The sequence below is a fragment of the Camelina sativa genome, chromosome 6, assembly GCF_000633955.1.
Source record: "Camelina sativa cultivar DH55 chromosome 6, Cs, whole genome shotgun sequence".
NCBI lineage: Eukaryota > Viridiplantae > Streptophyta > Magnoliopsida > Brassicales > Brassicaceae > Camelina > Camelina sativa.
The window spans coordinates 25,903,737-25,916,456 of record NC_025690.1 but is presented as its reverse complement, the minus strand read 5'-3'; the positions used below and the strand labels follow the sequence as shown (position 1 = coordinate 25,916,456).

General features: G+C 36.8%; 3 protein-coding genes and 2 pseudogenes across 4 annotated transcripts; all 5 read left to right on the top strand.

Moving 5' to 3' along the window:
* On the top strand, positions 501-2,945 carry LOC104793687 (probable receptor-like protein kinase At2g47060). Of its 2 annotated transcripts, XM_010520094.2 has the most exons (8): positions 501-698; positions 986-1,086; positions 1,268-1,518; positions 1,618-1,744; positions 1,837-2,110; positions 2,204-2,336; positions 2,421-2,507; positions 2,603-2,945. In XM_010520094.2, exons 2-8 carry the CDS (start codon positions 1,002-1,004, stop codon positions 2,732-2,734), a joined length of 1,089 nt encoding a protein of 362 aa, XP_010518396.1. In that variant the 5' UTR covers positions 501-698; positions 986-1,001; the 3' UTR covers positions 2,735-2,945. The 2 variants fall into 2 exon arrangements, with proteins under 2 accessions (XP_010518396.1, XP_019082439.1); XM_019226894.1 differs by lacking the exons at positions 501-698; positions 986-1,086 and having other exon boundaries at positions 1,451-1,518; positions 1,635-1,744.
* LOC104793686 (probable pectinesterase/pectinesterase inhibitor) lies at positions 3,289-4,258 on the top strand. Its single transcript, XM_010520093.2, has one exon. The coding sequence runs from the start codon at positions 3,363-3,365 to the stop codon at positions 4,011-4,013; it is 651 nt and encodes a 216-aa protein (XP_010518395.1). The 5' UTR covers positions 3,289-3,362; the 3' UTR covers positions 4,014-4,258.
* Positions 5,840-7,896, top strand: LOC104793684 (annotated as a pseudogene).
* LOC104793685 lies at positions 9,712-11,857 on the top strand (annotated as a pseudogene).
* LOC104699489 (transmembrane emp24 domain-containing protein p24delta9-like) lies at positions 11,826-12,708 on the top strand. The gene is made up of 3 exons (XM_010414793.1): positions 11,826-11,834; positions 11,925-12,134; positions 12,619-12,708. The coding sequence occupies exons 1-3, from the start codon at positions 11,826-11,828 to the stop codon at positions 12,697-12,699; spliced, it is 300 nt and encodes a 99-aa protein (XP_010413095.1). The 3' UTR covers positions 12,700-12,708.

The following is a 12,720-nucleotide window of genomic DNA, read 5'->3' as shown; positions in this document are numbered from 1 at the left end:
ATTGTTATAGTAAGACTGATTTCAAATATATAGTAATAAGGCAATTTTTATGTATTTATTATAGGTAATTTTTTCATGATTAACAGACAAAGAAAAATACTATAAAGAAACTGAAAAATGATTTGCAATTATTATATCTCGTATCATATACTGTATGTATTTTATAATGCAAAATTAGTAGCTATCAATCAAAAAGAAAAAAAAAACTGAAATAATTCCAACTACCACCAACGGGAAGATAAAACGGATCGTTGAAAGACGGCCGGCGGCGCAATTCACGCCGTTGCTTTTAAATCTTTATCAGACGATAATTCCGGAATTTTATTATTCTCCAATTCATTCGACTTTATAAATAAAATAAAAATGACGTGGCAATCTGGTCGTTGGGTTTAGGTTCTTGTCATTAATCTAAAAACGGTGTTTTGTAATGACACGGTGTCAAAGTGACAGCGTTGAAACTCCCTTCCCAGTCAAAGTTGGGAGAGCTAATCCTCTACTTTACTCCACCACCTCTTTTAGTTTTAATGTAATCTCTCCCCTATAATTGCGTTAAAGAGCTCCAAAGATTTGTCATTTATCTCACTGTTCGTTCTCTCTTCTTCGCTGGTTTCACATAATTCTCTTCTTCTTCATAACCTCTCTCACATTTCCTCCTTTTCGCTCTTACTGACTCGTCTCTGTACTTGAATTATCGCAAGGTATAACCTTTTTTTGTTTCTTTCTTTCAGATTATTTTGATTTCCGTTGTTCTGTTCTCGATTTCATCATCTGAACTATATATTAGTGATGATTTCACCAGATTTATCTATGATTTGCTTCTTGTTGACTGTTTGGTTATGGCTAATTTCGTTTCTGGAAGATGCTGCTAGGGCCTTTTAAGCTGTGTTACTTGTGTGTTTTCACATCACATACTTATAGTTCTCTTGTGAATGCGAGTCAGTAATTCCAAATAGTATTTGATTTATTTGAATTCTCAACGCTGCAGATTTTAAAAGAAAATTATGAGTTGCTTCGGCTGTTGCGAGGAAGATGATATGCATAAAGCTGCTGATTATGGTGGCCACAACACTGCCAAACACTTTCCAGGTGTACTTTCTGTTTCTTTTTACTTCCTTCCATATCAAAAATTGGATCTTTCTTACTAATACTAAGCAAATATCGAACTTGCCTATATAGTTCAATATCAAGTCCCCTTGTTTTGGTTTCCCTGTTTATGATCATGTGGGATTGGTCTCTTTGTTTATAAAGCTTTGGTTTTGGTGTGCAGGAAATGATGCAAGGCACCAAGCCTCTGGAACTGCACAAAAGGGCGCTTCAATTGTGAAAGTGCAGCCTATTGAAGTACCTACTATCCCTGTTAGCGAACTCAAGGAAGCAACAGATGATTTTGGTTCCACTTCTCTCATCGGTGAAGGCTCCTATGGAAGAGTATATTATGGAGTTTTGAACAATGATCAGCCTGCAGCTATTAAAAAGTTGGATTCTAATAAACAGCCTGACAATGAGTTCCTTGCCCAGGTTTGATAAGTTTACTGGATTTACTAAGCTATTCTTGTTTTCTGAACTATGTCACATTGTCTGAATTTTGTATTTAGACTTGGGAAATTTAATTTGCAGGTTTCCATGGTTTCTAGGCTGAAACATGATCACTTTGTTCAACTTCTTGGTTACTGTGTTGACGGGAATTCACGGATACTTGCTTATGAGTTTGCCAAAAATGGATCTCTTCATGATATCCTTCATGGTACAGTTAATCACTAACTTGTCCACACACACACTTCTAGGACCAATTAGTGGGGTTTACTTACTTAACTATAACATTTTATGATTCCTCAGGGAGAAAAGGTGTGAAGGGAGCACAGCCAGGTCCTGTCTTGTCTTGGTATCAACGAGTGAAAATTGCAGTTGGAGCTGCAAGAGGGCTTGAGTACTTGCATGAAAAAGCAAATCCTCACATCATTCACCGCGACATTAAATCCAGCAATGTCCTTCTTTTGGAAGATGATGTTGCCAAAATTGCTGACTTTGATCTCTCTAATCAAGCTCCTGATATGGCAGCTCGCCTTCATTCCACCCGTGTTCTTGGAACGTTCGGTTATCATGCCCCTGAGTAAGTTTGGTGTTGAGTTTCTTGTCAAAACATGTATTGTGTGAGTGAGCTAGCTACCAAGTCTCAACAAATACTCTTCCGTTTTCTTTACAGATATGCAATGACCGGACAACTAAATGCCAAGAGTGATGTCTACAGCTTCGGGGTTGTCTTACTTGAACTTCTTACAGGTCGAAAACCTGTTGATCATAGATTACCTAGAGGCCAACAGAGTTTAGTCACATGGGTACTAATTTCTCTTAATCTTTACACATCTTCTTAATCATCCTCATATAGCAAGATTATATAAACTGTTACTTATATGCATCAGGCTACACCTAAACTAAGCGAAGACAAGGTTAAACAATGCGTTGATGCAAGACTTGGTGGCGATTACCCTCCAAAAGCTGTTGCTAAGGTATATATTAAAAAAGAACCAAACTTTTCATGATATCAAATTGCGGTAATGCATTGTTCTTTAACATCAAGTGTGTGGTGATGATGAAAACGCAGTTAGCCGCGGTTGCTGCGTTGTGTGTGCAATATGAAGCGGATTTTAGGCCGAATATGAGTATTGTTGTCAAAGCTCTTCAACCTCTGTTGAATGCTCGAGCTGTAGTAGCTCCAGGCGAAGGAGTACATTAGCTAGCCACACCACTTTCTCTGCCGTCTCAGCTTTTCTCTTCTTACTGAATATTTTGGTCTACACATATATACACACACCAACCAAAACTTAATGTGCATAGAAATCTTTGTAATGTTTATTTTTTATTATTTTGGTCCTAAAAAAAAATCCGTTACCGTTATTTGGATTCTTATTGACTGCTTAATTAACAAGAATCACAGGATTTATATATTCTTTCATTATAAAATTTCTGGTATAATTTATAATGTAGATAATAAATAGTTGTCTTTGTTCCATAGTTATTTATATGTATCTTATAATGTTACACAATATTATAATTATAATGTTACCTGAATTCGTAACAAAAATAGGATTAGTGTCTCAGTACCAGAGATCTTTGAAAAAAGGATCATGATGGCATGTCCACAGATAATTAAAAACCGCCACAATTCACTCATTATCATCCATTCGTATTTGAAAATAGTCAAAACCAAAAAAAAACATCCAAATTTAGAAAAAACCATAATAAATCTTATATATATATATATATATATATATACGTAACCTTTCATCTTCCTTTTTCTACCTATTCCTTTCCAATCCACGTCCAAAAAAAACAGAAAAAACAAAAAAAAAAAACAAAAAAAAATGAACACTCCAATAAAACTCGCCTTTCTCATTCTCTGCATCTCCCTCACCGCAACCGCATTCATAGTTCCAGAAAAACGCGACGCCGTTACACCAGAACACCTAAAGGCCGTCGATGGAATCTGCAGCGTTGTGCAAGACAAACGTCTATGTAGCATTACCCTAAGAAGCGTCCCAAGCAATGATCCAGCCGTTTTGGTCCGTTACTTAGCCACGGCCGCTGAAGCGTCCGTTAAAAAGGGTTTGAAGTTCCTCGAAGGGATCAAACCTAAATACAAAGGAAACGCCTTTGCCACAACTTGCATCACCGGCTGTGAAAAACAGCTACACAACGCCTTGGAAGACTTTGCAGATTTCTGGAAAGCCGCAGGAAAAAACTTATCGAGCATGGCTGACAACTACTTCACATGTAAGAAGAAGATGACTTCTATCTTCACTTACCATTCCACTTGTCTCGATGATATTTACGACAAGACGTTACACAAAGTGGTCGAAGGAGGGATTGGGCTTGGGAAAAGAATGAGTGGTGAGTCAGTGGATGTGTTCGCTGGAATGGGCAAAGTCTTTAACACTTTCAACATTAAGACAAAACTTAACCAGCAAGATACCGATGCCTTGCTCCCACCACCATTGTCCTTTTATTACTATTGATTTTATTTATCAATATATATTCTATATATTAAAAAAAATGTATAGCTTCCGTTGATGGTGCTGAATAATTTGCATCGATTGGGGTTTTCAGATATTTTTAGGAATCTTGTAACCAAAGGTTCCTTTTGATGTATGTTTGTAATTAATATGTTATGGATTATAATCATGTATGGACCTCGTGATTGGAAAGGATATGGAAAAGATGTGGTTATCTATCCAATAATAAAAACTTAATTAATAACGTATTTGGTGAATTGTCTTTTATTTTATCTGTATATACTTTTTATTTTATTTTATTTTATCTGGATTTTCTTTTTATTTATACTTTGTGTTAATTTTCTTTAAGAAAAAAAAAAGGCAAAAACCAAGGCATGAAAAAATTGATTCCCGGCCCGCATTATTCAGTGACAATAAAATTTGTTAACTATTGCTAATTAGTTCCATTTTGGATTTAGCATACAAACATCTTCCTCAGCCGAAGATGGATAACATTTCCGCGCTAATTATATATACGTTTGTCGATACAATCTTTTTTTTTTAATGTTTTCTTTGTAGTTTATATATACTCTTTCTATTGATTTTTGTTTAGTATGCAAAATATGTAGTTTTAGATTTTTTACATACGAAATCATCATGCTACTCACTCAAATTGTAGTGCTTTTTTAAACAAAAGATGATACTCATATTGGAAGTTTCCGCATTGTATCAGCACGTTACGAGATAGTGGTTTTTTTGGGTACGTGGTCTAAGTATAAACTGTGTAACAAACTGAATTGGCATGGTTTTTTTGGGTACATACGTGCTCATTTTATAAGAGTTAGTTTTAGGCCTTGAATGTGTACTAGATTTTAAGTAGTTTTTGGATTCTGATTCTTTGAAAAACTATTTTTTTACCATTCAAGATTTTCAAAAAATAGATTCCCTTGAATTTAGAGAAACTAGTTTTTGGGTGGTTTCTTGCAATTTCAAAGAGAAACTAAAAACCGTAATTTGTGGTTTTTGTAAAAAATAATTATTTTCAACGAGAACATCTAAAAACTAATTACCATTCATGGCCTTAAAGAAGGTTCTGAATAATTATAATTTAGTTGAAATATATATCTCACTACAAGAAAACATGGTGAAATTCTACTAAATTTCCTACGAAAATTTTGGTAAGAAAAAATTTCCTACGAAAATTTTGGTAAGAAAAAATTTCTACCAATAACTTACGATTACAGTACTACGTAAAACAATTGTTGTAGGAAACTGGTAGGAAATTTCCTTCAAATTTTAATACTGCAGACTAGTACTTAAACAATCGAATCGAAGTGAAAATAGCATATTATATATGCTTAACTGATATGTAGTGTAATCAAGAAGTTCATAACCAAGTTAACAAGGATTTTATGTAATTCGATTTTAATTTTAAAAATCCTATAAATTTTGTTTGGTTGGTTTGACCTGAGTCAGTCGATTTTCGGTTTAAGACCGATGATCAGTCCAAAATTTATCCATTCATGAATACCGATCAAATACCGATTAACTTCTTCATTGTTTTAAAAACGGAAATTAACGATTATATCTCTTTTTAGTTTATTTTGTGTCAATCAATACACCACACCTTCTAAACAGGGGACGTACGCCAAATTTACACTGCGGTGACCAATTTTAATCCTCACAATTAAGCAACTACAACAAAAATTAGTTGCAGTTAATTAAAGCTTTTCTGACCAAATATTGTCAGCCATTCGTCGACCGTACAACTCTCCCTCACCACCATGCAAAATCCATGCACGTCCCTAATTCTAGAAACCAAAAAGCTTCTATAAAAACCTCTAGAATCCATCACAATATCTACTGGCCCAAGTCATTCAACAACTTGGCTTTTATCTAATAAAGCCCCTCCTCTCCGATTAACCTTTAAATAAAACCGGAGGGAGAAAAAAACAAAAAAAAAAACAAAAATATAGAAAAAACCAAAAAAATGATTGGAAAAGTTGTTGTCTCCGTGGCCTCCATCCTCTTAATAGTTGGAGTAGCCATAGGAGTCGTTGCCTACATAAACAAAAATGGTGATACTAATCTGTCTCCGCAAATGAAAGCTGTTCAAGGAATTTGCCAGTCGACTTCCGACAAAGCTTCATGTGTCAAAACTCTCGAGCCGGTTAAGAGCGATAACCCAAACAAACTGATCAAGGCCTTCATGCTCGCTACACAAGACGCAATAACCAAATCGTCTAACTTCACGGGTAAAACCGAAGGAAACATGGGCTCGAGCATCTCGCCAAACAACAAAGCTGTTCTTGAGTACTGCAAGAGAGTTTTCATGTACGCTCTTGAGGATCTCTCTACCATTGTTGAGGAAATGGGTGAAGATCTTAGCCAGATCGGGAGCAAAATTGATCAGCTTAAACAATGGTTAACCGGTGTTTACAATTACCAAACTGATTGTCTTGACGATATCGAAGAAGACGATTTAAGAAAGACTATTGGAGAGGGCATTGCAAGCTCCAAGATTCTCACTAGCAACGCTATTGACATCTTCCACACTGTCGTTAGCGCCATGGCCAAGCTTAACATCAAGGTTGACGAATTCAAAAACTTTACAGGTGGAATCTTCACTCCTTCCGACAAAGGAGCAGCTCCCGCCAACAAAGGGGCCCCTCCTGTTGCTGATGGNTGTTGCTGATGAATCTCCCGTGGCCGACCCAGATGGTCCTGCTCGTCGTCTTCTTGAAGACATGGACCAGACCGGAACCCCAACATGGGTTTCGGGTGCTGACAGGAAGCTCATGGCTAAGGCTGGACGTGGCGGTAACGGCGGTGCTGCTAGGATCAAAGCGACCTTTGTGGTGGCTAAGGACGGAAGTGGACAGTTTAAGACGGTTCAACAAGCTGTTAATGCTTGTCCTGAGAAGAACCCAGGCCGATGCATCATCCACATCAAGGCTGGTATCTACAAAGAGCAAGTAATTATCCCTAAGAAGAAGAACAACATCTTCATGTTCGGAGATGGTGCAAGAAAGACCGTCATTACTTACAACAGAAGTGTTAAACTCAGCCCTGGAACCACCACTTCCCTTAGTGGCACAGTTCGTAAGTCTCACAAAATCCTAATCCACTAGTCCATTGATACAAAAAAAAAAGTAGATTATACAAGTAGTTGTATAAATATAACTCATGTTGTACATATTTTATTCTGCAGAGGTTGAATCAGAAGGATTCATGGCAAAATGGATCGGATTCAAGAACACTGCTGGTCCCATGGGACACCAAGCTGTGGCTATCAGAGTGAACGGAGACCGTGCTGTTATCTTCAACTGTAGGTTCGACGGTTACCAAGACACCTTGTACGTGAACAACGGTCGTCAGTTCTACAGAAACATTGTCGTTTCAGGAACAGTCGACTTCATTTTCGGCAAATCCGCAACCGTGATCCAAAACTCACTCATTGTTGTCCGTAAAGGAAACAAGGGACAATTCAACACAGTTACAGCCGATGGAAACGAAAAGGGATTAGCGATGAAAATTGGTATCGTCCTCCAAAACTGTCGCATTGTTCCCGACAAGAAACTAGCGGCGGAGAGATTAACCGTGGCGTCATACTTGGGAAGGCCGTGGAAGCAATACTCGACCACCGTGATTATGAACACCGAGATGGGAGACTTGATTAGACCAGAAGGTTGGAAGATCTGGGATGGGGAGAACTTCCACAAGTCATGCAGGTACGTTGAGTACAACAACCGTGGACCAGGAGCTATCACTAACAGAAGAGTCGATTGGGTTAAGATCGCCAGGTCTGCAGGTGAGGTCAATGACTTCACTGTTGCTAACTGGTTAGGCCCGATTAACTGGATTCAAGAGGCCAATGTTCCTGTCACGCTTGGATTATAAATCAAATAAAATTTCTAAAAAAAAAGTAGTACGTGCTCATGTAAAAGGTGAAAGTACAACGTCGTTTTCGATATATAGGAATAATCTGCATGCGCGGGGAGATGAAGTTGTAAGATTTACTTTTTGTTTGTCTCACGTATGAAAGATGAGAAAAAAAAAATTATGTTGTTTGATTTTAATTTTTATGTTTTTGGAAGATGAAAACTTGTCTGCTGTGTTGTACCTATGTTTAATAAACTTTTTAAAATATATAGTTTTATTTAATTTGTGTTATTTTATGATGTTGTCAATTCTCAAATTTATCAAAATTTATGGACATAGATATACAAACAATATTACTTGCTTTATCTGAAATTTCCAATAAAAAAAATTACCACCATCAGACGATTTCTAACGAGGAAAAGATTTTGACTTTCTCATCCACCTTGGTTAGATTTGTTAATAAATTAAGATTGGCTCTGCAAACACGACAAATCACTCATGCAACTCACAATAAATGAAAAAATAGCTGAGAGTCAGTCATAGTTCACAAATCACAATAAATGAAGTGCGATAAGCTCTCCAGCACCAAATTCATAATTGCTAAAATTAATCAGCAAAAAGATTACGCACACACAATCTCCTTGGAGACATCAATAACCAGACTAACTAAATGCGATCAATTTCTTTTCTTTTTTATTAACCCCAAGATAAAGAAAATAAAGGAAACTGTTAAAAATATATGAGTTTTTCTTGTTAACTTAATGTTATTTACATATTCTCAAAGATACTAATCTTCTTTTTCCAACGGCTAATTCTAACGGCTAGTTGATAATCCTATCCAATCTCTTTATTTTTATTTTCCAAATAAGCTTACGAGTTCCACAATAAACTTTCATCTTTATAAAATAATAATGATGGTTCATATCAACAAGCTTAGAAGACATCTCGATTGTCTTCAGATACCATCGTCGGAGCGGAGAAGGAGATTTGTCAAGCGATTATAACTGATATTTTTTGTTTCCACACATCATTAAACCTTGTAAAAAAATATATGTATAAAATATACTCCCTCCGTTTCAAAATATAAGATGTTTTAGAGAAGTTTTTTTGTTTCATAATATAGGATGTTTTCAAGTTTTCATTCAACTTTTAGATTAATTTAGTATTTTTTATTATGCAATATTGTTTCTGGTTGAACTTGTTAAAAGTAAAGATTTCTTAATCTACATGTTTTAGTTAAAACATCCTATATTTTGAAACGGATGAAGTATATATTATTGAACTACCTACCTACAAAGCTGAAATATTTGCATCTCATTGATTTTCTCTTCCCCCTTGAAATTTATTTTTTACAACCTTTTGTTTGTTTTTTGTTTGTTTGAAAGTTGATTTATTAGCTTCCAAGTTTTTAGAATTTTAAATTTGCAATATGATGTGAAAATTAACTTAGATATTGGATATTGTCGTATATTTATTAACAAATTTTATTTATTTATATTTATTAATAATACATAAAATAAATAATTTTGTAATAAAAATTAAGCAGAATTTAGATCATATATACCATTTGACTAAGTTTATAATAATGACTATTTAAGAAAGTTAATCCCAAATACCCATAATTATAGACGTAAGACTGAATTGATGAAATTACTTATTAAGATTTGGAACTGCAAATTTACCAAAACCCTCTGTCATCTGTTATTTTAAGCCTTGTTGACCAAATATTCTCAGCCATTCGTCAACCCACGTCTATCCCTCAGCATGCAAAATCCATGCACGTCCCTAATTTTAGAAACCAGAAAGCTTCTATATAAACCTCCATAATCCATTGCAATATATACTGGCCAAATTCATTCAACAACTTGGCTTTTATCTAATAAAGCCCCTCCCTCTCCTATTAACCTTTAAATAAAACCGGAGGGAGAGAAAAATAAAACAAAAAAAATAAAAAAAAATGATCGGAAAAGTTGTTGTCTCGGTGGCCTCCATCCTCTTAATAGTGGGAGTAGCCATTGGAGTTGTTGCCTTTATAAACAAAAATGGTGATACTAATCTATCTCCACAAATGAAAGCGGTGCAAGGAATTTGCCAGTCGACTTCCGACAAAGCCTCATGTGTCAAAACTCTCGAGCCGGTCAAGAGCGAAGACCCAAACAAACTGATCAGGGCCTTCATGCTCGCTACAAAAGACGCAATTACCAAATCGTCTAACTTCACGGATAAAACCGAAGGAAACATGGGCTCGAGCATCTCGCCAAACAACAAAGCTGTTCTTGAATACTGCAAGAGAGTTTTCATGTACGCTCTTGAGGATCTCGCCACCATTATTGAAGAAATGGGTGAAGATCTTAACCAGATCGGGAGCAAATTCGACCAACTTAAACAATGGTTAACCGGTGTTTACAATTATCAAACTGATTGTCTTGACGATATCGCAGAAGACGATTTAAGAAAGACTATTGAAGAGGGCATTTTAGACTCCAAGATTCTCACTAGAAACGCTATTGACATCTTCCACACCGTCGTTAGCGCTATGGCCAAGATTAATAACAAGGTTGACGAATTCAAGAACGCGACAGGAGCAACTCCTGTCAACAAAGGAGCCCCTCCTGTTGGTGATGAGTCTCCCGTGGCTGACCCAGATGGTCCTGCTCGTCGTCTTCTTGAAGACATGGACGAGACCGGAATCCCAACATGGGTTTCAGGTGCTGACAGGAAGCTCATGGCTAAGGCTGGACGTGGCCGTAGAGGCGGCGGTACTGGTGGGATCAGAGCGACCTTTGTGGTAGCTAAGGACGGAAGCGGACAGTTTAATACAGTTCAAGCAGCCGTTAATGCTTGTCCTGAGAAGAACCCAGGCAGATGCATCATCCACATCAAGGCGGGTGTCTACAGAGAGCAAGTAATCATTCCTAAGAAGAAGAACAACATCTTCATGTTCGGAGATGGTGCAAGAAAGACTGTCATTACTTACAACAGAAGTGCTGGTCTCAGCCCTGGAACCACCACATCCCTTAGTGCCACAGTTCGTAAGTCTCACCAAACCCTAATTCACTAGATAGGTTACAGATTATTTTCCCTACATAGTTCATGTTATATATATATATATATATTATCGTGTAGAGGTTGAATCGGAAGGATTCATGGCGAAATGGATGGGATTCAAGAACACTGCCGGTCCCATGGGACACCAAGCCGCAGCTATTAGAGTGAACGGAGACCGTGCCGTGATCTTCAAATGTAGGTTTGACGGTTACCAAGACACCTTTTACGTGAACAACGGTCGTCAGTTCTACAGAAACTGTGTCATCTCAGGCACAGTCGACTTCATGTTCGGAAAATCCGCAACTGTGGTCCAAAATTCACTCATTGTTGTCCGTAAAGGAAGCAAGGGACAATACAACACGGTCACAGCTGATGGAAATGAAATTGGATTTGCGGTGAAAATCGGTATATATCGTCCTCCAAAACTGCCGCATCGTTCCTGACAGGAAACTAACGCCAGAGAGATTCACCGTGGCGTCATATTTGGGAAGGCCGTGGAAGAAATTCTCGACCACCGTGATTGTCAACACTGAGATGGGAGATTTGATTAGACCAGAAGGTTGGAGGATTTGGGATGGGGAAAGTTACCACACGACATGTAAGTACATTGAGTACAACAACCGTGGACCAGGAGCTAACACTAACAGAAGAGTTAATTGGGCTAAGATCGCTAGGTCTGCAGGTGAAGTCAATGGCTTCTCTGTTGTTAACTGGTTAGGTCCGATTAACTGGATTCAAGAAGCCAATGTTCCTGTCACGCTTGGAATATAAAAGCGTTTATGAATATATTAAAAACATAGTACGTGTTCATGTAAAAGGTAAAAAAATACAACATATTCTATAGGATTATATAATATGCGTGGGAAAATTGAGTTGTATAACATTTGCTTTTTGTTTGTCTCACGAATGAAAAATGTGGAATTTTTTTTTCTTTTAAGTTGTACTTTTTGTTTTTGTTTTTTTTTTTTTTTTTTTTTAATTGATTTGAAACGTTGTTCTACACAGGTAACATCGAGTTACGGGAACACGTATCATCACGCCGAAGATGTTCAAACTGGAGAATTCGCGTTTACGGCGGTGGAAGCTGGAGACTACATGGCGTGTTTCACTGCTGTTGATCATAAACCTGAGGTTACATTGAGTATTGATTTCGATTGGAGAACTGGTGTTCAGTCTAAGACTTGGAGTAGTGTTGCTAAGAAGAGCCAAGTCGATGTGAGTTTTCATTGCTTTTAATTTGTAACATCTTAAGAAATTGCTATTGGAATGAATAGGGAAAGGTTTGTTTTTGGTGGATAACTTGGGGTTGAGACTAGCTTTTGTATTGTACAACGTTGATTTTATTCTAGTTTCCATGTCTCTTTGATGAATAAAGCTAAGATTTTTATGCTTTTGTGTTGTGTTGTGTTGTGTTGTGTTGTCTTTGTTTGTACCAAGGTTATGGTGTAGTGTGTTTAAGAAGAGTTGAGTGGAAATGAGTTTGAGTTTTTTATAGTTGAATAATCATATTGTTGGTAACAAACTCATAGCAGAATTTGTGTTGTATAAAGAGTCTCAGAATACAAATGAATAGGGAAATATTTTTGTTGAGATTGATAACTCTGGTAGCTTTTGTGTTTGATGTTATTCCTTATCTCCATGCTTCTTTGATTATTGAACTAGATTCTTATGCTTCTGTGTTGTGTTTGTTTGTATCTAGATTATGGAGTTTGATGTAAAAAGACTGATTGAAACTGTCAACTCGATTCATGAAGAGATGTTTTATCTCAGAGAAAGGTAAAGAAAGTTCTGTTTTTTTTTT

Bases quoted from the DNA above. Each gene is read 5' to 3' on its own strand.
- LOC104793687 (XM_010520094.2), top strand. From the start codon at position 1,002: ATGAGTTGCTTCGGCTGTTGCGAGGAAGATGATATGCATAAAGCTGCT. The intron at 1,519-1,617 runs GTTTGATAAGTT...TTTAATTTGCAG, and splicing joins ACAATGAGTTCCTTGCCCAG to GTTTCCATGGTTTCTAGGCT. The intron at 2,337-2,420 runs GTACTAATTTCT...TATATGCATCAG, and splicing joins AACAGAGTTTAGTCACATGG to GCTACACCTAAACTAAGCGA.
- LOC104699489 (XM_010414793.1), top strand. The intron at 12,135-12,618 runs GTGAGTTTTCAT...GTTTGTATCTAG, and splicing joins CTAAGAAGAGCCAAGTCGAT to ATTATGGAGTTTGATGTAAA.
- LOC104793686 (XM_010520093.2), top strand. From the start codon at position 3,363: ATGAACACTCCAATAAAACTCGCCTTTCTCATTCTCTGCATCTCCCTC.